Consider the following 23589-nt stretch of genomic DNA (forward strand, 5'->3'; position numbering starts at 1 on the left):
CACTTCCTGTGGAGTTTCATTTATTAGAGATGATGATTGGCTGAGGGATAAAAAGCAGGGGTGACACCCCCGCCTCCCTTCCCTGTGGGGAGGATGGGCGCAGCCAGGAGGGCAATAAAGAGAGGATCTCACCTGCTGAAAGCTCCCCTGCCTTGTATAATGACCCAATTAAGAGTTGTTTTTCCACTCACCCCTTTTCTCTCAATCAATCCCTGCTTTTTTATCCTGGACTCCATTCTCAGTCTCCTCATTACCATTTAACGTTTTTCCAATCTTCTTTTTTTTATTGGCTATTCTGTTTTACAGTAAAACATTGTGCATTCATTCACCAATAGCAGCTTTGACAACAAAGACCAAACACCAGCTGATACATCAGTGTTTATGCATCCTAGCAGCACTGTGTTTATCTATTACCTCCTCCAGGGGGTTTAAGAACAACAATCTACATAATGATGCTACACGAATAAACGTGGAAGAAAACTGTTTTAAGCTCTGTAGGCAGCAGCAGAGCTTGTGAAACGAGACACAGCAACTTTCCTCCAGTACACACGGCCATTAGTCGCACTCGACATAAAGAGGTCCAGTTGAAAAAATGCCTTGTCACCCTGCACACCTGCACAGATGTTTGCAATTGTTCTGCTGATTATACCTAAGCTCTATCTGGGCACAAATGTGCTGAGGATTACATGAGCTCAAAAACTCCATAAAGAATGTGTCTGAAATCAGTTTACTTTCCACAAACACACCAGTTGTTTTGACTGTCTTAGTTTTAAGTGTAGAAAGAAAGATCATGTTTACAATCAGAAATGTGTCCATAGCCTTTGGTGGATGTGTAAATTGCAGTTATGTGATGCTACCTGCGTCAGTGAGGGTTCAAAATTAATGAATGAGGGATTTCAGACACAGCCAGTGTGATAAATATGACAGCTGTCCTTCCCGAACATGTGCAGCTAAATGAACAGGACTGTGAGGGAGATGTCAGTCAGGCAGCCAAGCTCTAATCAGGCTCAGTGAGTGAGATCATCTGTGCTGGTGTACTGTGGGTGTGAGGGAGCTTTCAGAAGCTCAGGCAGCCCAGTCTCACATGAAAATGTGTAAGGTTATAGGTCTCCACACAAAGAATTTGCACTCTGGAAACATGACACATATTAAATAAACAGTCAGTATGCAGATATGTTTTATGTTTTCAGGGCCGATGCTGCATGCTGTTGCGCCACATTGAAATGTGCAGAGGAAATGGACGAGCTCCTCACAGCTGCACAAAGTAAGCTCAATTAGAGCTGCTACAATTAGTCAATGAATCCATGAGTTGATCAAAAGAAAAGTTAGTACCACCTGTTTTCAGCCATTTTTCAATTAAAATGTCAAACATTTGCTGGTTCCAGCCTCTGAAATGAAGGATTTGACACTTTTCTTTGCTGATTATGACAGTAAATCCACAGTCTTTGGGCCGTTGGCTGGACAAATGAAGCTATTTGAAGATGCCACTGTGGGTTTTGAGAATTGCGGTGAGCATTTTTCACAATTTTTTGACGTTTTATTCATCCAATGATTAATCAAGCAGTTGTGAAAATAATCATTAGTTGTGGCTCAATGAATTGTGGTGGCAAGACAGCTACAGAAAGATCGTGAAATAGAAAAAAAATAAGTGTTTGGTAAAACAGTGTTCCTTGTCTTTGTCAAGTTTTAATTGACAGTGTGATTCCAGAATATCAGTTTGATTGATTTCCTTTTACACACATGCTACTATGCGTCCTGTCATCATAAAATAGTAAACTCAGATTTTCTTGTGTACTTACTGACATAGAATTGGGAACCACTTTTCACTAGAAATCCCATAATGCTGCATTGTTGTGCAAAGTGGCCTTTTGACTGAAACTGCAGATTTACTGGCTCAGTTAACGGAGTAAAAGCCAGAGCCAGAGGTGTCAGACTGTAACGTCTGGAAATGGTCACACAGTGTATTTAAAGATAGTGTGACAACTATCATTAATGTTCCTTTGCTGTTTGTGGAGTATTGCCGTACAATAACCTTCAGTCTATTTTTACAATGAAGGTTAAAATTTCAGTCCAACAATGCATGCACAGCTTTTTGCCTTCGGTGTTTATGGCCGGGTCACTACCCCGGGGACTGATGGTGGGTTATATAGTTAAGTGTTGCTCTGATTGAGGTACTTGCCTCTGGCAATAAAAGGTCAACATAAATGATTAATGAGAGGAAAATGTCATAAGGGAGAGTGGGGGGGCAGAAAAGGTGGAAGGTATCTATGGAGAGGAATCCTACATTTTCTTCTGCTCTCTTGACTTTTTCCATGCTTTTTTATCATGACAGCATTATAGAATTTAAAATGTATGTCTTTCATTAGAGTGAAGAGTGGTACGATTTGTATGCTGCTTCATTGTTGAGCACAGCTGGTTTGCTGTTACATCACACAGACAAATCAATCACTGTGCTCAGGCACAGTTTCTGAATGTTGTTTATTGCTTTAACTGTGAGGTTGTGACCTATTGCATATACAGATCAATGAAGACAGAATGCATTGAGACTCCCACAGAGGTGAGTCCACTAAAACAAGCTCACACGAGAGCTCTTTGCCTCTAATTAGAACCCATGGCAATTCTAATGGATGCCCTTATGAAAATATATTTAATGACCTGATGTCAGCAGGAGACCATCCGCTGATGTCTGATCCATCTCATTAAGACTCCACTGTACGTGTGTGTATGTGCGTGCGTCTGTAACAAGAACATTCCTGACTGAACACAGAGACACAACTACACTGCTGTTGTGTTTCTACATCTCACAGGACAGTTTCATCACACACAGGCTACATTTTTACAGTTGTCTTTATTGTAAACGGTGGTCATTCTGATGCACAATGATTAAAACTAAATGATAATGATCTGTCTCAGTGGGAGATAACAGGAAACACAGACATGAAAAAAAGTGCCTATTTCAACATGATTGATCATGAGTACAAAATACATTTACGGTGTTCACATCTAAATTAAGACTGTCATGTTTTCCCCATTGCAGCACACTAATCAGTTAAAATCTTCAATCAACATTTTTAAATGACTGAGCTGTATTATGTCCAAATACTGCAAGAAAACTGTAACTTACAACGTTCATTCACCACACAGTATTCCTAATATGTATATAAATCTACTAAGCTGTAATTTACAGCCACCAAAAGTCATTTTACACAAATTATACTCCAGTTCTTCCTCATTGAACAAACAAAAAGACAACATTAAGCAATGTTTATCATATATACAGACGATACTGCATTATTTATAGTCCACACTGATTGCACTTCTTACCTTTTTAAATAATATTACAAACACAGTTGAATAGATAGTAGAATACAAATGATCTATGGTGCAGCAGTCCATTTAACTGAGGTCTGTGGATGAAGCTGCCGCTATGTGAGGACTGCATTGATCAGCTGGAAGGTGGTTGTTATTTTTTCCCCTCTTTGCTCTGGTGCTCCCACGGCACAGGATCATTTTCGTCTGTGTATGATCCAGTCTCCCTCTCATGCCAGAACTGCTCCACATCAGGCAAGACAATCCCATCTTTGAGGCTCACCGTGTCTGCTTCTCCCCCTCCTCCTCCTTGCTCTGGCTGAGGCTGAACACCTCTGCTGGGACCCTGGCTGGAGCTTGATCGAAGGCATCTCTCCCCCTGCAGCTGGCCTGAAGTCTCTGGTCTGGGACAAGGCGACTGTAGAGCTGTAGGGTTGTGAGGTCCGGGTTTTGGCTTTGGAGGAGGTTGTTTGCGTAGCGTGAGGCGCCTCCACAGACCCCGGTAGCCCTCTCTGAACTCCTCGGAGAGGAAGAGGACGATGAGAGGGTTCACCAAGGACAGAGAAAAGGTGAGCAGCTGAGCAGAGATGGTTAGAATAAGGGGGGGAGAGGAGAGGAGGGGCTGAGCTCCTTCAATTTCCTTCTCTGCGATGTGATGCTCCCAGACCCACACCACCCACTGTGGAAGCCAGAGCATAGCCATGGCCACGGTCAGGCTAAAGAGCATCAAGGTGAGCTTCCTGGATCTGATCTGTGTGCGCAGGTTCTGAGTCTTACTGGAGCGACGCTGGCACTGGCCGTACGCCTTCCAGAAATACATCAAGGCAAAGCTGAGAGGTGCACAGTAGACACCCAGGGGGTATGCTTTGACATACACAGTCATGAAATCCCGGGCTTCGGGAGGAACTACCAGCACACATGCCAGTCCCCGCATCCCTCTCTGCAGCCGAGCAAACAGCCAGTGAGGGATGGTGACAGAGCAGGCGGACAGCCAGATGAGGAAGAACACCACCAGGATGGAGCCCAGGTGGATGCTCACCTGCTTGGTGGGGTTGGATACATAGCGGTAGCACGCTTTGGCCATGACAGCCACTGTGAAGCTCTTTGCTGCCATGCAGGACTGGAGGAACCAGTCAGCCGTCTTGCAGACCACCCAGCCCAGATTCCAGCTGGCTTTGGAGTAGGCGGCAGCCCTGAAAGGCACCGTAAATGCCAGCACTAGTCCATCAGCAAACATCAGGTTGAAGATGAGGGAGTTGATGAGAGATAGTTTACCCCTGTGAGCGTTGGAGAACAAGATGACCATCGCAGTGAGATTACAAGCCACACCCAAGACACAGATCACTCCCAGAATAGCCGGCACCAGGACCCTCAGCTCCCTGGGGTCCAGGTGTTGGTACGAGCCGCGTTCATTGAATGACCACTTGTCTATGGAGCTATTTACCACTGTGGCATTGTTCCCAATCAACTTATCCATCTTTTCCTAAAAGAAAGGAGAGGAAAAGTCAAAGGCAGCCAGGAGAAGAAAAAAGGTTCCGAGTAGAAGATTTCCAAAAATTTAAGTGCTCAAAAGAGAGATTTACTGTAGTAATAATGCTGCTCTGAGTCTAAACCTGTTAGAATACTCGTATCAGAGAAGATATCGATTGACGATCAATGATCACAGTAGAGCTCCTGTCTGTCCCCGGGTTTATCCTGACACACAGTGATGCAGCTTCAGCAGCTGGTTATAAAGATGTTTTTTGATTGACAGCTGCTGTCCCCAGCTGACAAAATGCACGTAGACTTCAGTCTCACGGGGCCAATTAGAAAAACTGTGCATAATGTGCACAGTATGACAGATGAATGTTTTGGATTTCTAATTTGTGTAAATGTTTGTGAATTAGTACTCATTACAGTGAGGTTTACTTTGGGAAACTAATGTTCAACTTGTTTTATTTTATTTTATTTCATTTAATTTTTTTCAAAATCAGTGTTATTACAGCAAACGCATTTTAGAAATTGTTAACAGAATATGAAAAATGACATGCGAAGCATCCACCAGCGATCCAGATGGATTCTGTTATTTGTGTTTGTTGTATGAGCTGTCACGGTGGGTCAGCAATCTTCACTTCGAAGCTGGATTTCTGCTCTGACAATGGTTCATTAGTACAATATGAATAAACATGAATAATTGAAAAAGAAATTAAGAATTATGATGGTTTCCAGTAATTTGAAATCAACCACCAACTGTGTCCAGTTGATGTCACTCATGTTTCCTCCTTCTTGTTGCAACAGCCAGGCTTCCTTTTCGTGTATTACTCTTTATCCACAAGAGGGCGTCCTTGCACCACAAGCAGTAATGAACACGCTGTAATCAGGATGATTCATTCAATTTGCATTCAGACTGAGTCAGGAGCGTGAACAGAGGAGGTCCAACAACGCGGGCTTTCAACTTGCACATCTTTATTCTTTTTTATTCAAAGAAAGTCCGGTAAGCATAAAGACTGCATGGTAATTAATTGCATTTCAATACATTCTGAGCTATAAAAGTTTTTTTTTTCTTTTGTTTCAATTAGTGTCACAAAGGAGGTTGTTTAGAAGACATTACTGTTTAAAGGAATCACACTTAATAATTCCCTGATTTCACAGAGTTCACTTAGACCTTTGACTGCTTTCGTTTGTGGGAGTTGGCTCTTAAAAAAAAAATCTGAGACAAGCGAGGATCTCTAAATTAATCTGAGCAAAGCGCTCAAAGACAACCTGTGACTGCTCCACGTTACCCACGTTCAGCAAGAGGAGGAACGTGGACAGGCACCGCAGCAATCTCACATCAAACGTTTTTAAACTGGCTACTTCTGCAGAAAACCTAATATTTTACTTGCATAGTACCTCAGATGATCTGTAGATGTTCGAATATCTATGTGCAGGCTGCCAGTTTCATCAGAATCAGATCCAACGCATGCAAAGACAGCTATGCTAGCATCATGTTACGCCAAGAAATCTCAAGTTTGAGTTCAATGGTTCGACGTGAAAAGTTTACACTTCTACCACCGACAGATCATTTTCAGCGCTATGCAAATAAGGTAAAAATGTAATGAGGAGGTCAGTGGGGTTTTTTTTCAGGACAGGAATTTTGCAAAAACAATTTTATGTGGCTTTGTCGTGTCTCCTGCGAACTGATGACATCAGACTGACTGCAATGTGATAAGAGCAACAATTACTTTGTACATATCACAGCGTCCTCCCCTGAACTCATACAAGCATGTAGCCGGTGCTTTAATGTAATTTTGACTACATTACCTCAAGCACTTTTTCCACTTGGGACCTCAGTGGTGCTTTTTTTGTTTTTGTTCATAGAGAAAGAGGAAAAAACAAAAAGAAAAAATAATTTAATTAACTAAGTTAAGATGTCACTTGAAACATTCACACTCCTGCCTTGTACTCAGTCCCCTCCCCTCCCTCCCTCTCCCACTACATCAAACCCCCACATACCAAAAGAAGGCACCACAGCTTCTAAACAGACTCATTGACTGAGAGAAGGACTCAATAAAACAACAGCATTAAATAAAACCATTGACACAGCCTAGAAGGGCTTCATTCACATTACAGACTACAGCAGCCTCACCAGGGAGACACAGAATTGGTACTAGAAAGACTGACCACGTTGTGTCACAGGCAGAGAAAACTCTCAGTTTCTGGGATCAACAGTCTCGTCCTCTTTTATAGGAGCGTGTTGTCCAAAACTTTGCCCCAGTTAGAGGCCGCAGGGTCGATCACATGCACTGTAGCATGAGCAGATTGAAAGAGAGGGGGCACTGTTGCTAAATGACACTGAGCCACGGTCATGTAAGCTGGGTGTCTGCCTGTGTGCTCTACTTTATGTTCAGTGTAACATCCAACCCCTTTCTTCAGGGTCCAGAGAGCTGCTACATTTTATTCATGCAGCAATCCTCTTGTTGCATAAATGCACAGGATTCACTTCTCCAGGTGCCTGCATGGCTAAATAAATTAAATTAGAAGTCACATTGAAGAATGAAAGTCCATTCTTGATTATGATTTCCGAGGAACCCATTTCCTCAAGTTGTATCCAGGTTATATCAATTTCCCGCTTCCCAAAATTCACAATGGATACTCATTTCTGCACTTCCTCAGCAGAGCGACGAAATTCAAGAGCGGCAGCAACAAGACACAGGGAGAGGAGGAGAAGGATGTAGATAAGGGCTCCATCTCTCTCTTTCTCCCACCCAGCCCTTCACATGTGGGGGTCAGGAGTCAGCATAGGCAGACTGCCCTTTAGTTGACCTTGTCTTGGAAGATGTATAGGTTGTTGGTGGCCGCTACAGCGATGATGTTCTCATGTGGGTGCCACGTAGTGTGAAGGATCTTCTTGCTGAAGTCAAGGCTGTCTACACTGATCTCATCCTTACGACGCTTCCCACCTACACACACCTGGAGGACAACAGTAGGGAAAAAGAGGTGTTAAAATATGAGTGTGCGCAATGTGTAAAGCATAAATTAACAATGATTTCAGTGATGTTAAAGCAGTATTAATTTCATTTTTGCCCACAGTGGGACACCAGAACAAGCTGTCAAACACAGCACTAATATAGTAGTATATATATCATAACCTGATAGTGGAGTAGATGTGTTTGCGAACAGCCTATTACCCATTCAGGAGACAAGGAGCAACACTAGCATTCATTTCTTGCCACCCAACAATTAAGTCTGATATTCACTCTCATTTAACTCTGTTTTGGTCTCTACTAACCCTTAAGGGAAATACAGGTTTGTGGCTCTTTGGCTGCTAAATGCTCCGCTATGATCAATTTAATGATACATTTGTCTGTTTGCCATTTGTGTTGCTGAAAACAGCTGCCTGTTTTGGCAAGAAATGAGGATAATGAGAGTGGTGAGAGTCACTCAAAAGAGTATGCAGGCTGTACAACCAAAACAATGAGCTGAACGGTGCTAAAACGCTCCATAGAGCTCAGAGGAACGTCAAAGTCAGGTGATAGTTCTCTGTGGCTTCACTTTGAGGGACCCCTTTCACATGTAGTCACTTGATCAGCTGTTATTATATTAAAATATTGATTTGTGCAGCTTTTACCTTCATTTGGCATTGGTTAACTGTTTATTAGTTTACTGGCACAGAAACAATGCAAAAAGAACAAAAGCGGCAAAATATCTAACACTACTATTACATTACATTACATTACATTACATGAATGTCACACTTTTATGGTTTGAGACTGACAATGCAGGTGTATTTTGACATGCAATTTCTGAATCAGATCAATGGTAGCTTATCTATGGAGATTACCAGTCATCAGGATATCTAAAAATAGTCATTTGAAGCCAAGTGAAGGCCTCTTAAGTTCTCCTCACTCATAAAGATAAGCTGTCAGTATAAACAGGACTTTCAGATAGCAGGTAGCTTGTATTGATGAGCAGCGGCGTACCTTGCGAGGCTTAAGAATGGCTCTGGGTTTGCTGTTCTCCCTGGATGCCTCCAGTGTGACGTCACGTTTAGTGTTCCGGTCAAACATTCGGAAGAAATTGTTATAGGAGCCGGTCATTATGACGCTGAGGAGCAGAGGACAGCAAAGGGTTACTGAGATGACATGGATTGATGCTTGGATGAATAGGATGAGTAAGAAATAAATGTTACCTGTCTGATCCATTCCAGACACACTCAAACTTGTCAAAGATGCAGTCATTCTCATACAGAGAACAAAGTTTGCCTCGTAAATAGTCGTGAACCTGAAAAACAAATACAAACGTAAATGCCTGAACTGTCAGTGGATTACTGTAACACTTTTCCAGCATCTAAAGTTCGTCACATTGCCATACAAGCATAAGCTGCACTGCCATATGCTCCACTTTCAGTAATCCCTCCAGACCTGGGGACCTACGCTAAGATGCTAGGTAGCAGGTGGAGGCGTAGCTGGAATTGGACAGAGAATCCCTTGAGCCCAGCTGACGCTCTTATCAATCATGACCTGCCTTCCCCAGATCAGACAGTGTGGATCTGACCTCGGTGACCGCACAGTGGGAGGTTTGCCCTTCAGGTTGCATCAGGACCACCACTATCTGTCTTTTCAGGGACAGTCAGCTCAATAAGCCCTCCTGGGGTAATCGTTGAAGATGACACGGTTACAGATTGGCAGGGTGAAAGAGGATTATGTTGAGTGATTAGGGTGAAATCAATAAGTTTTGATTTGATCTCAGGTTAAGAATTATCTTTGGAGCCTTCAAACTGTCCAACAGGCACATTAAAGCACAACAAAAGCTCACCTGGTACGTCTCCAGTGGTTTGTTCTCCATCTGAAGGTCCCACACCTTGACAGTGAGGTAGTCCCTTGTCATCAGGTAGCGCCCGTTGTGGCTGAACTTCACGTCAGAGATGGATGAGATGATTTCAGAGAAAAAGGAGCGAGTGGAGGGATCCTCTGGCTCCTCAAAGTCTGCGAGAGAGAAAAAACAAACAAGAGGCAGTCAGCTTCTGACAGAGTACACATTTTACACTGTAGGAGGTTGCTGCTTTTAAGTGTATGTTTCTCCTCCCGCAAGTCTTTTAATCATTCATGGCAATGAAACACAAAACAGATTTTGTTTGGGGTGGTGGGGGCCGTCATTAGCAAATGATAACAGCCACAACAATGCCTGGATGCGGGGTTTGCTGCCGCAGCTGCATCTCTTCACAGTGTTATTTCTGTGTGTGTTTAGGGAGGCAGTCGTGGGTCAGCATGCTGGGTAAATATTGGTTATGATTCATATTGATTCTGGCAGCTGCTGATCTGTGTGCAGGCCAGCACGCTGGGGATAAGAGCCAGGCATTCCATCGTTAGCTGTCAAGTTATTGTTCCTCCTCCTCTTTTTCCTCCCACCCTTCCTCCCCTCTCTCTCCTCTCCTTCTTTCCAAATATGCCCCGACTCCCTCCCCTCCACCCCCCTCCTTCCTCCTCAGCTGAGGCCTGGAGAATAGCTCTGTGATGTGCCAATGGGGAGTCTAACAAGGGATGCAGCGTGAAAGATGAAAAAATGGGGGGATGAGGAAGGGATAAGAAAAACAAATCAATGTCAAAGTGTTGGGCCCATTTGAGCCCCACTGGAATTGTGTGTGTGTCAGTGAATGAGTGTTTCAGTATAAGTGGGTGTGCGCAATGTGTGCATGTATATATGCATGTGTGTGTGTCCCTGCCCTCCCTCCTGGTGTATAATAGGGTCCCTGGGGAGTCGGCATGGGGGCTGCTTGGTCCCCCTCTCTCTCTGTCCTGGAGCTCAGTGCTTTGGCAATCCTCTCCTATCCATTCATTCATCCATGCATCCATCCATTCATTCATCCATCCATCCATCCATCCATCCTCATTCTAACGCTGACTGATACCAGCAGCCTCCAAGATATACAGGTGTGGGAGGGGATACAGTCGGATTGTGTGTTTGTGCTGTTTTATTGCGAAGGTTCAGGAAGTTTTGTCTGTGTGTGTGTAAGTGTGTATGTGTGTCAAGGAAAGGAGGAGCTGTGTGTGTATGTGTGGGAGGGAGGGCATTATACATCGCTCTGAGCTATGCACGTTCATGCAGTGAGACAGTAGGTCTGCATAAACAGACCTGTCCTTAGGCTAACGAGAGCACCTGCCTGCTCTGCGAGTGTGTGTGTGTGTGTGTGTGTGTGCGTGCGTGCCCTGCAAGCACCTGTCAACTAACGGCACGTACATGTCAATATCATACAGTCAGAAGGCGGCTGTGAATACCACATCATTAATTTTCCTCCAAAATCCAAACATTTCTTCTTATTTAACCCTCAAATGCACATGTTAAATTCAACAGGCCTTGTTAGCGCATGGTCCAGTGGACGCATCAATATGTCTGAGGAAATGACTGACATTATTGAACAACAAGGTGTGTCCATGAGGGACTAATGCGATTGCTCTTAAGCCATTGATTTCCCAGCCAAAATGTCAATGTATTCATTATTCATTCGACCAAAGTGTATGCGTGCGATGTTAAGCTTTAGAAAAGGCCATGCATTGTTCGAAACACACAGGGAGAATTATTGATGGGTTATCAATCCTGGCATATTGAGCAGGGGGGAGGCTGCTTGTCACAGCCACACAAAGGTGGAGCTGAAGCAGAAACAGTGAGTATGAATATTACTTTCTGTTTTCATTGTTCTGCTGTGGGCATGGATTCACAACTTTAGATGGACCTGCAGAGCTCTCCTCTTTCCACCCTCCCAATTCATTTCATGCTATCTCATAATACCACTACTCAGTGAGCACACTGAGGCCATTTTCTCTGTGTGGTTTCAGGGAATTTGGGGGTTTTGATGGCCATGAATAGGACTTTACACTCTACAGTTACACACAAATTAAACACAGTGGGTTTCTTAAGAATGGATTTAATGTTTTTAAGATTAACTATCTTAATCTGACTGTTTTAAGGGAAACAAAATAATTCAGTGATTCAGTATTTCACTTCAGTTCAATACAGTGCAGCTATTTATTCTGGCAAGGCCAACTGTATGCAGAAGCTTGCTCGAGGGAAGGTTTAGGACATTTAGATAATGAAAAAAAAAATCTAATAATCATGCTAACTCTCGAGTTTTACAGCAATGACTGGTCTGCAAAGAGTGGCGGGGTACTGCTGGGGCACCACAGAATAAAAATAATCATTAACATCATAGATCAAAAGCATCACCTGAAAGAAACTCTAGAAAGTGCTGGCTTCTTTCTTTATAGTTTTTCCCATGATGCACCCTGGTACTACTGGTACTCACATTTGCAGTGTTTGTCGCAGAGCGCGGCCTGTCTCATGTCACACAGACGTATTGAGCCCTTGCTGCTGCTGTAGGCAAAGGTGTGACACTGCTGGGGATGAAACTCTGCTGAGGTGATCACCTCCGTCAGCTCCTCCATGTTGGCTGGCTTGATGTCCACAATGTCTGAGAGACAGACACTAAGGAACAACTCCAACTGTGGACATCGAATAGCTAATGCTGTGAAGGCCTGAACTCTGACAAATCACTACTATTTAGAATTTCAGGTCTGAAAAAAGTGACACATTTTTTTGCACAGACAAGTTCAACAAACAGGGATTACAAGACCTAAGTAAGAGGATACTGAAGCTGCGATCAGTGATCTCCAGGTTCCACAGGTTCACCCTGAGGTCGTCAGTGGAGATGAACGTCTGAAGGTCGGAGTTGACAGAGATGGAGTTGATGTGGTAGGTGTGGGCATTGCTGAATACACGCCTGGCTGTAGCCTCGACCATCAAGTCCATAGGCTGAAGAACTGGCACCTAATGGTGAAAGCAGGTCAGTCAGAGAGAGGAAAAGGAGAAACAAAGAGAAATCTGCAAGAAAAAGATTCAACTTGATGTTTCATAACACTGATTCAATATTTTGTGCATTATGATGCTGTTTTCCTGAGGCCTTCTTAGATATTCATCTCTGCATGCATGTCGTGTGCATGAATTGTGTGTGTGAAAATGCTGCATGTGTGTCTGTGAACCACAACAAGATGACTCCAGGGATTCATGTGACATTTACTCCACAAATCTTAATGAAACAGCGACAGTGACTGAGGGGCTCCGGGGCGGTTTGATGAGCTGTTTCAATCAGACTATGAATATCTGTTTGCTGCACAACTACTCGGTGATCACACCTCCCTCTCTCCCTTCTCTCCCTCCCTCTCTCTCTCTCTCTCTCTCTCTCTCTCTCTCTCTCTCATGCAAGTGCTGAAGAAGTCAGAGAAAGAGAAAAGAGAGAAAGCGAAGGAGGTGGAAAGGGAGATGGCCCAAGGGCATCGCTAGGCCCTGCTGAGGAATGATAACTGAACTCTGCAGAATTAAGACGAGCTCACGCACACATACACATACACAGTTGCACAGTGCTGCTCGGGCTTCAAAGACACCCAGCACCAGTCTGCATGCAGCCCCCCGTTGGCCAGATAAAACCCAGACAAAGAGAGAAGGGAGGGGAGGGAGAGAGGAGAACAAATCGACTGCTTCTTCCTCTTTCTCTCGTCCGTTGCTGGCACTGACAGAGAGACATGGCAGCCCAGCAGGCTGCTGTATCTCCATGGGTGTCACTTCATTTCCATGTCTTTCACTGGCTGTCCAGAGAGACATGGAGCGTATTAACCCATAACCCCCAACCCTGACAGTTACAATGTTCAGCTTGCTCAAAATGACCTGCTGGATTTTCTTCCTTACAGTATGTAAAACAGAACAGTTTAAACTGAAATATTTCTGTTTTAAAAAGTAACAAATATTCAAAGAAATATATTCACAGCACAGAATTTTATACATCTTTTAAAGCTGCGCATCCCAATCAGATAAAACACAAGATGGACAATTTGTGTTTGAAGGGGAAACTGAATGACAGACTTTACATGGCAAAGTATAGAGTATTTATTGTTCTGTTTTTTTAGACATATTTTGGAGTAATTTTCGAAGCTCTTCCCTTTCCTCTTCTGCTTTCTCCACCTGCGCAGATTTCACAGCCTCTAAACAGGATTGCCACAGTCCGGCCTGTCCTCCAGGTTGCTATGATCCCCTGGCCAGCCAGACAAAGAGGGACAGACACGCTGAACACAGCACTAATCTACTATGGCAGACACACACACACACACACACACACACACACACACACACACACACACACACACACACACACACTCTCTCACGCTGTTCTATGTGCCTGCCTGCTTTGTGTGTAAATTAAAGAGGTAGTGGAGTGATAAGAATTCGGGTGGGGTGGTGGTGGTGGTGGTGGTGGTGGGGGGGGTGATCCCTTCATGGTCTTCACCTCACATATCGATCACTCATTCTCACTTTCTTCTTCAAAATTGTCCAACGATGGTGTGTCAATGTCATTTATCAGTACTGAAAGTGAGCAGGTATTTTAAAAGGAAAAACTGCACCAGCTTTGACAGACACAGCACACTACACGTTGCCACAACGTTTATGGAAGATTAAAGGGTATCGTAGCATAATGGCTGAACGCTAAATTCTAATTTAATCAGCTTGACTGAGCTGCACTTATTCAGACTTCAGACCACTCGGCGTGCAAACTGAGGACAGACCTTTTCACAGATATTTTGTCACATGTCACAGTGGGAAAAGCACAACTGTTAATTGTAAAAATGAATGATGGCTGAATTCCATTTAGCTGCTTCAGTTTTAGGGTCCTTTTAAAACTTTGGCACCTTTGGCTTTACAAGTCATGATTTTCTCATTGTTATTTTCCTGAGCTGCTGAATTGCCTTTTAAGGGCTCGAAGTTGGGAAATACAATCATATTTGTTTGTTCATTATAAAGCTACCGCCAGCACTCAGTTAGCTTAGCTTAACATAAAGACTGGAAACAAGGGGAAACAGCCTTGCTCTCTTAAGGTCGCAAAATTCACCTAACAGCACCTCTAAAGCTCACTAAATAACATCTAGTCATATCTAGTTTAAGTATAAAAATCCATAGTTGTGTTTTTACAATGAAACGTTTTATTTGTGAGCTTTAAAGGTGCTGGTAGTATTTTATTAACTGTTGGCTCTATTAATCTTTCAGCAAGAAAGCAAATAAGCAGATTTCCAAGTGTTTGCTTTTGTTAGGAGGATAGTACAATACGCTCTTTCAATATGAATAATAAGACCAAAGACAGATAATATATAGATGATAATATAAAACAAAATGTGAAATTATTTAGATTATTATTCTCACTGGAAGTATGTCATGTAAATAAAATCAAGACATCAAAACACATCATGAAATAAAAATATCAATGGAGCGCTTAAATTTGATATGGGTGAGTCAAATACTGGGACCATAAGGACTTTGACAGCGCTGTAGTTCACGGTGCACTTTGGGGACTTAAAATTCTCCACCTTTATTAAATATTTATGGAAGCAGTTATAGCGAGTTGACGTATTTCACATTTCTAAGAAATTAACACATTAATATTGCAGTCTTACAAGCTTCCATGTTCTTTCTCTGTCTTTAAAAGAGGCCTGAATGAGTTTGAAGTGTATTGTTTTTGTTTCCATTCAAGATTAATCTGGAATTTTCTGACTTTTTTTTTTCCAAATGGAAACCTCCAAGCAAAGCAGTAAAATCTTAACCTGAGTTAGACCTGAGAGTTCTGTTTGACCTCTTACCCGTAGCGAGGTGATGGTCGACGGGTTTCTGATTCGTCCATCCTCGTCCTTCAGGTTGTAGCCCTCCGGACGCTTGTCTCTCTCACTGATTTTCCACAGCTTCACTGTCTTGTCTGGGATGGATACATCACACAAACACACACAACACAGACACACATGAACACAAAATACAGTCAGATCATCGCTACAGTGAATCTCACATATAAAATGGATGCGGGGGGTTGGGCAGCCAATCTGGCATGTAGCTGGGCAGGAGCCAGCGGGAATGATGAATGGCGGCTCCTGTGAACGCTCTGATGTCACTGATATCAATCTACAAGTTGCGTACATTTCCCGGCCGCTGTATACGCTCCCCCTGAAAAAGCCATCTGGGTGCTTTTCAATTCGGCATCACACAAACACCAGTTACATCTCATCTTCTCGGTCTGGTGAGGGGGGATGGCGGCAGCAGTCAGGTTGCTGGTTTTTTTCTTCTTTTAATTTCCGCTGTGAATATTGGTGTCAGAGCAGCGAGGCCATCGCCACAGGACCCTCTGCCATCTGCTCCAGCCACCGCGAGCACTTCTGTAGCAGCCATGCATGAAGCCCACAATCTGCAAGACGTCTCTCTGCTGATGTGTGTGTGTCTGTCTGAGCTGGCCTGCATGTATGGTGTGTGGTGGCACATGCTTTGATATATATGTGTGTGTGTGTGTGTGTGTGTGTGTGTGTGTGTGTGTGTGTGTGTGTGTGTGTGTGTGTGTGTTCCTGCCGTGGCAGCCATGCATGAAGTTCTCAATCTGAAACGCGTCTGCTGGTGGTGCTTGCTCAGCCAAGTGAAACACCAACACATTTAACAGTCAAAAAGACATTTTCATGCGATATGAATAATATCTCCTGTTACATCAGCTGTTTATCTGCCCATTCTGCAAAGTGGAGAATGAATCATGCCTTCTGTTGACACTGTTACTGAGTAACAACAACACCATTCCCACTTTCAATCACACTCCCTTGACAGATGAATGGTTTCTTTGACTGCTTTGCCACTTGAGTCACTCCTACAGTGCTACAGTCACCTTAGCGAATGAACTGACCATTGGTGGATAGCAGGAAGTAGGCGGCGTTCTGCTGAGGAAGCCATTTGATCTTGTTGATCTTCTCCTCAATCTCCAAGCTCTTCAGGTAGTCAAACTCTGGCTCGTGGCTCTGGAATGTGCTGTAAACATTGTACTCCCCTCTACGCTGGGGCTGACTCTTACTCTGCAACAGAAGGACAGAGCCAGAAACATCGTGAGAGATCGGCCTGTTTGTTGGGAGCTCTAGACAATCAAACATTGGTTCATACAAATGTGTTATACTGTAATGAGTTTAATTCCTGAACAAGATGTCCAACAAGAAATTTCCCCTTAAGAAGCTTCAAAGTTAGACAATGAATCCTAACTACTTTGGTGACCCCATGGCAATGGTAAATTCTTTGGTTTATACACGCCTGCAAATCATATAACATTCCTGTTATCAGTGTTTAATCAGCACATGTTGGCATGCTAACGTGCAGAGCTAACATGGTTAACATTGCAAAAATGATCCTAGCTAAATGTCATCATGTTAGCATTTTCACTGTGAGCGTATTAGCATGTTGATGTTAGCATTTAGCTCAAAGCACCGCAGTGCTAGCATGCCTACAGACTTACTATATAGCATCGTAGCATCATATATTGACTGGCTTGATCTAGCACTCCATTGCAGCTACAGTTTGTGGCACATTTACACTGAATCAACATTCGATTCTGAGATGATATATTTTTATGGCTGCTCCAAATGTGCAGTGTGCCATGTGCACATATTTCTCTGTAAATTCAGAGTAAAATATTTGGTATCATTGTAAACCTTAATGCTTTAACTGGAATTCAGAATAAATATTGGTGGTTTAAAACAACGCTTCATCATGTAACATGGGTTTATAATTAAAATTGATTTTTATATTTGTGGCTTTAAGATATTTACTGCTGGATTTCCAGCAGCTGGCTGTCCTTTTCAAACATACATCCTTTACTAGTTAACTAAGAGCAAACAATCAAACTTCAGTTTCAAAGCTGTCACATCCTTTCAGCAGAAGGGCAGCATAATTAGTGTTGCATTGTTGGCATTTCCTACCTCCTGCTCCCTCTGGAAGACAACCACTCTGCCTCCTTTATCCCCGGTGGCCAACAGCTCCCCCGATGAGTTAAACTCGACCGTTGAGATAATGTCAGCTGCAACACAGGAAGCAGAGCAGAGAGGGGGACAAAATGTCAGTGTGAATGTGCAAAAACCGTCTACGTATCGGGCAGACAAGAAGGAAGATTTCAGTGAGATCTGGTAGAGTGACTTGTGGAAAACATGCCAGGGGAAGGGAAGAGGACTCTCATGACGAACCCACAGAGGGCTCTCTGGCATAGATACCCTAGTTTGGTTAAATATGGGTTAGAAGAAGCCACTGGATGAGTCAATGCATGATATCAACCAAATCAGCACCTCGTCTCATTGAATCGAGCCAATCTGTGTCATTTAATTGCACTCATGCTTTTTAGAGGACGCTGCAACCACACTAATAATGCCATTCACCTCTCTCCTCCTGGCTGCAAGACCTCATGCTGCTCAGTGACTCTCCTGCTCCTTCATTAAAAAACCCAATGATGAACCTTTAAACCATGCCCTTTCTGCAGCTGATATATGTCTGTGCCTGTGTGGCATACTTTTTAACTTTCAATCTATGCAGTACATCAACAGCATAACAAAAATACAACAGCTATCAGATAGAACTGCTCCATTTACACTCCATTGCAACATTTCTCAGTGTCTCTGCAAAGCTACAGTTTCACCAAAGTAAATAACAGACACCTACCCTTAAGGTAGCTTTTCCTCTCCTCCTCAAAGACATACATCTGCCTGGATTTAGGAGAGGCTAATGGTGACTGTAATTATTATACAGCCCTGGGCTAAAAAGGCATAGCATAATGTCTCACATGCAGACACACACACACACACACACACACACACACACACACACACACACACCACGGCAGAGGCTAACCCTCTGTTTAACAGTGACAATAATATTAGCCAGAGAAAGCGAGAGAGAAAGAGAGAGCTTGTTGTTTTGTACCCCCCACGCCCTCTGTGGACCTGCTACTGGCGGAGCGCTGAACAGGAGAGGGGAATGTTGCTATGGAGACCGTTTCCATCTCTAGCGGCAGTCAGAGGGGTGTATATGTGTGTGTGTGTGCCAATAGCTCTCAGACTTAGTTGCTGATGCTAGCTGTAATTCAGCAGACAGGGAGAGTGCTGCAATAGAGTGAAAACCTGCTACTGCATCTGGGGGAGTGTGTGCAGTTCAATGCAGCACACAACTTCAGACAATAGGGTCCCTGTAGAGAGGCTCATCTCTTCACATCAAACTGCCGTGCATGGTGGAAATGACTAAGCGGCATATCTTGAAATCTATGTGTGTGTGTGTGTGTGTGTGCGCACTCCCCTTGATTCATTTAATTGTAAAAGCCACATTCACCAATGAGGCCAGAGGTATTATTGTGGCCATGTGTTGATAATGATGTGAGGGTGGAGGGAGATGGGAGGATCCTAATCATATTTCAATCTCGTAACTAATAATGTTTCAAAGACAAGACACACTCTGACCTAATTATAACCTGGGAGTACCTCACTGGCACACCACATGTTGTTGCATACGCCATCGCAAGTGCACATCTCTCATTCTGCACCTTTCTCTCTTTCTGTATCTGCATGCATCGACCTCATGCATGCACACAGCTGCATAGTGCAGCCCTCCCAGCGTGTGCGCGCACACACACACACACACACACACACACACACACACACACACACACACACACACACACACACACACACACACACACACACACACACAATGGTGCCTTCCCTACCACCATCAGGCCAAAGCCACTGGTGTAAATCGAATGGAATTGGCTTAGCGGTCAGCTTTCTTGAATCAAAGCTTTTCTCTCTCTCTCTCTCTCTTCTTGTCCTTCATACTTTTTGTCTTCTCCCCTCTCCCTCTCTCCGTCTCTCATCATCAACACATTAAGCCACTGTGGAGAAAACGTAATTGATGGTTCCCATTTAACGAGTTTACACACGGATACATCCTTCAATCATCTCACTAAATGAAGAATCGGGGAGAGCCAGTGAAGCCGAAACTCTGAGTAACATGATGGAATGCTTTGCTAAAAATGAGTTCTTCCTCATGCAAATGTATTCAAACCACACAAGGCAATCTATGCAACCCAAGCCACTGATGGACTTGTGTTTGAATGCAGTGTTTTCTGCTAAAATTTCATTTTAGGGAACTAATTGATTTGCAGGGGAGTCGCAGGTGGGCAGGGTCTCTGTGAACATCAGCAGATTCATGGTGGACTGGAATTAGCAGCGGACTGGTGATTCAGGTGATCAAATGTGTACTTACACACACACACACACACACACACACACACTACTCTCCCCCCCCCCCCCCACACACACAAGGCTTCATCAGCAGACCAAAACCAGATGAAGCTCATAAATCCTGTGGCCAGTCAGGTCTGACACAGACAGGTCAGCGCTTCTTGATGCAGCAGAGGGATGCTCAAGATAACACACATCCATCACCAGTAATAACACAGACAAGCTTGTTGGCCTGCTGCTGTGAGGCATGTGTGTAACTGTATGTAGGACTGAAATAAAAACAGGCATGGCACAGCTGTTATCTGGATCTATTCACCAATCAGAACCTCAATAACTGCCCTTCAGCACGTGATATAGAATATGGACTGAAACCAATTGGATGGAAACATAGATATGCATTGATTCTGGAATGAAAACCAGGCCCGAGGAGCCAGATACATGGGTGGGGAGCGGGGATATTGAATGTATTTATAGATGCCTGAGCATGCAACATCTATCACGCATAACAGAGAGGGCCATGAAAAGAAGTGAGGGGGGGAAGTCTGGGCAGGGAGGATTTTTTGCACAAACTAGGTCAATAAAAGATTGCACAGTGAGTTTCGTCGGCACAGACACAAGCAAAGACCAAAATAGGAGCACCCTGGCTAACCTCTAGACAACATATAATCCTGTCAGGGGTGAAAAAAACAAACAAAAACAAATTGAGGCTTGATCCTGTGCCATTGGAGGGTTGTGTAAGACAGACAGGCCCAAAATGGTGTGCCTGCATGGAAAGCTAGTTGCGTAAGTGTTGTGCAGTAATTCCAGGTAGAGGGAGGGACGTGAGCAACATGGTGTCGTGTAAATGCTTTGTTAGGGTTCGATGTGGAGAGGAGAGGATTACAGCACTTGTGCTGAGCTGCCTGCGTCAAAGGATCAGGCTGGGGGATAATTCAGGTCTGTCTCTCTCTCTCTCCCTCTCTCTCTCTCTCTTGCTTGCCGCTCTCGTTCTGTTGACGATAATCAACAATACATATCAATCTGCGCTTCTTTTTTAAAAAAAAACATGAACACACACGCCTTTATCGCAAATTCTGCACATGAAGACTGAGTGCCACCATTTCCATGCTGAATAAGCAGCTGCTAACAGCTTCAGTTCACACCAGCAACAATGGAGATCAATCACATTTTTAAATAAACCCTCCTACCTACTGGTCTGGTAGCCAGCCATATGATTAAGGGTTTATTAGGCTTTATTAGCAGCACACAAAGCAACTGAGCACAATGCACCTCTCTTCATCTGAAGAGCATGACTCTTTGTAAGATCTGGAGTGAACAAGCTAATTAACCTGGTTTCTCCAGGATCAGCCCCTTGAGAGTGAGACAGAATGTGTGTATTAGTGTTTCGTCCGCATGTGTTATGTGTGTGTACTCTTTCGCTTTTGCGCGTGTGTGTATGCGTGCGCGTGCTTGCTTTCCTGCATCCCCGCACTCCGGGGAGTTGAGGGTGAAATGGGCGAGACGTGTTACTGCTTCACTTCTCACACTTCATTAACACGTCACCGTGGCACACATCTGACTGCAGACACAACACAGGACAGGGCGAAACAAGAAGAAGAGGTGAAAAGCAGTGAAATCAGCGATCGATTCCTGCGTGCACATGAACACGAGAGGGATCATTTCATATGCTTGTTATTTGGTATTCTCTTAGAAATTGAAGATGAAGGAGGGGGATGGTGGGGAAGTGTTGGGGGCTGCATAGAATTATAATCCACCACCAAAACAAAAGCTCTCTCTCCCTCTCTATCTGTCTGTGCTGCTTTGCTGCAATCCCTTTCATCTTCCTGTTTCCAAGGCTGGAGTGAATCAAAGACTCACGGGCTTCTGTACAGGCTGAAATCCTGTATCTACAGTGACCTTATCACCAAAAACATGAAAGATTCCGAGTGACGCCGCTTCCTCGACAGGGCACAGGAATTAGCTATCAAAACTTACAAATGTACCCCATTATAAAGTCCTGAAAGGTCGAACGCTGCTCAGCCTTCAGGCTAACAGTGCAGCGAATGACTCACATAAAGCACATCTATCACAGCAGCACCTTAAATCTACTGACCACGAAGCCAGTTGAGAAATAGGGTATTTTTTATTAATCACGCTACAGTAGCAACACCACGGGTATTCTTCAATAAATTCTCATTAAAATTTCATGGAGCAGCAGCCTTAATAAGAAGCTAATCAGGGGATGAAAGCAGCTGCTGAATAAGGAGTGTGACTCGCCCCAACTTCACAGCTTGCCATTAAGCACCCGCCACCCCCACAACACCCCCATGCATGCACGTAGACATTATCTTTCTTGCGCTATGTTTTGAGGTGGGGTTCTGCGTTTCTGAGTGTTTCATAGTGAATAATGGATGGGACCTGGGGGTATGGTAGGCTAAGTCTTTTTATGCCGGGGTCCTAAAGTGTGGCCCCAGGCCGTTTGCCTTGGCACAGGCAACCAGCCGCTGCTCTGCTCTCATCAGCAGCTGCAATAAAGGCTGTGAGCTCTCTGTTACGGGACTGCATCAGTATTCAGTGGGACTAGAGGGGTCACATCACACACAAGCTTGTTCTCGCATCAGACAGACATATAAGCACATATAAGCAACAAAGCAGAAAGAGGGAGAGAGAGAATGAGAGAAAGAGGGGGTAGGGGAGAGAAGGAGGAAAGGATTACATGTCTTACCGATAGATCTTTAGGGTCATTGTTCCGGTGGCTAAATTGTAAAGGACCAGAAATCAATACCAAAGCAGACATTAGGTAAGGTCGCTGCCTCGCAGCAAGGAAGCTATTTACATTTTTACACCCAATGTGGCGTTCTGCTAGATGACAGTTTCATCCATTATAAACACATCCATGTTGCAAATTATGAAAATTAACTGAGACCCATGTTTCAGTTCAGTCCATTGACACAACACACACTGATATACACAGCAGCAGTGAGACAGCAGCCATCCATCCTGTTACCATTAACAATGTGTCATCTGCAGGCGGCTGGTGAATGCAAATCAGTCTGTCATACAATCTTCGTTCATCTATACAACAATGATGTCTGGAAACTTTGAGTTCAGGTTGAGAAGACTTTGAAATTCCATGCTCCGCTATGGCTGACCAGCACGGTTTTCTTCACAGTGCGTACACACACACAGAGTCAATGCAACCGCCCACAGACCCACTGAGGCGTGGGATTGGTGCAAGCCAAAGGTCAGCGACAGTGACATCATTAAAATGTGACATCATTAAAGTGTCCTGCTGCTGTGGGCAAGCATGGCCTGAGGGAAATCCCTACCAGGGCCCTGCTTCTATGTGTGTGTGCATATGTGTGTATGTGTGTGTGTGTGGTCTGAAACGACTGGGCCTGATGGAACATGTGCACTTTGGGGAATTTATGAGGACGGGCGATGGACCCAGACACCGGCCCGTACGATCTTTGGCTGCAGTCTGACTTCGTACCACTTAGGAGACAAGGAGAGAGAGAGTAACTGGGTGCATGCACACACACACACACACACACACACACACACACACACACACACACACACACACACACACACACACACACACACACACACACACAGACTCTCATTCACAATATATGAGCTGTGACCATCAGTCATAAATTACAGCAATAAAAAATAACAAAAGTAGGCGCTTCTTGTTTGAAAAGCACAGATGGGCTCCAGACCAGAC

At 44.0% G+C, this 23589-nt stretch overlaps 2 protein-coding genes across 3 annotated transcripts in view; both read right to left on the reverse strand.

The window, feature by feature from the left end:
* Positions 1–3035: 3035 nt before the first annotated feature.
* Positions 3036–4803, reverse strand: gpr151 (G protein-coupled receptor 151). Its single transcript, XM_070963280.1, has one exon. The coding sequence runs from the start codon at positions 4784–4786 to the stop codon at positions 3464–3466; it is 1323 nt and encodes a 440-aa protein (XP_070819381.1). The 5' UTR covers positions 4787–4803; the 3' UTR covers positions 3036–3463.
* Positions 4804–5751: 948 nt separating this feature from the next.
* The window catches only part of ppp2r2ba (protein phosphatase 2, regulatory subunit B, beta a), a 43310-nt gene continuing 25472 nt past the window's right edge, over positions 5752–23589 (reverse strand). For both annotated transcript variants that reach the window (XM_070962147.1, XM_070962148.1), the window contains exons 2-10: positions 17577–17674; positions 16517–16682; positions 15444–15556; positions 12414–12591; positions 12071–12235; positions 9586–9755; positions 8960–9051; positions 8751–8874; positions 5752–7740 (exon numbers count right to left, since the gene is read on the reverse strand). In XM_070962147.1, coding sequence (XP_070818248.1) covers positions 7585–7740; positions 8751–8874; positions 8960–9051; positions 9586–9755; positions 12071–12235; positions 12414–12591; positions 15444–15556; positions 16517–16682; positions 17577–17674 — 1262 coding nt within the window. In that variant the 3' untranslated portion in view covers positions 5752–7584. The remainder of the gene's footprint in view (positions 7741–8750; positions 8875–8959; positions 9052–9585; positions 9756–12070; positions 12236–12413; positions 12592–15443; positions 15557–16516; positions 16683–17576; positions 17675–23589) is intronic.

The sequence above is a fragment of the Chaetodon trifascialis genome, chromosome 5, assembly GCF_039877785.1.
Source record: "Chaetodon trifascialis isolate fChaTrf1 chromosome 5, fChaTrf1.hap1, whole genome shotgun sequence".
Lineage (NCBI taxonomy): Eukaryota > Metazoa > Chordata > Actinopteri > Chaetodontiformes > Chaetodontidae > Chaetodon > Chaetodon trifascialis.

Coding starts and splice junctions, on each gene's coding strand:
- gpr151 (XM_070963280.1), bottom strand. CDS start 4,786: ATGGATAAGTTGATTGGGAACAATGCCACAGTGGTAAATAGCTCCATA.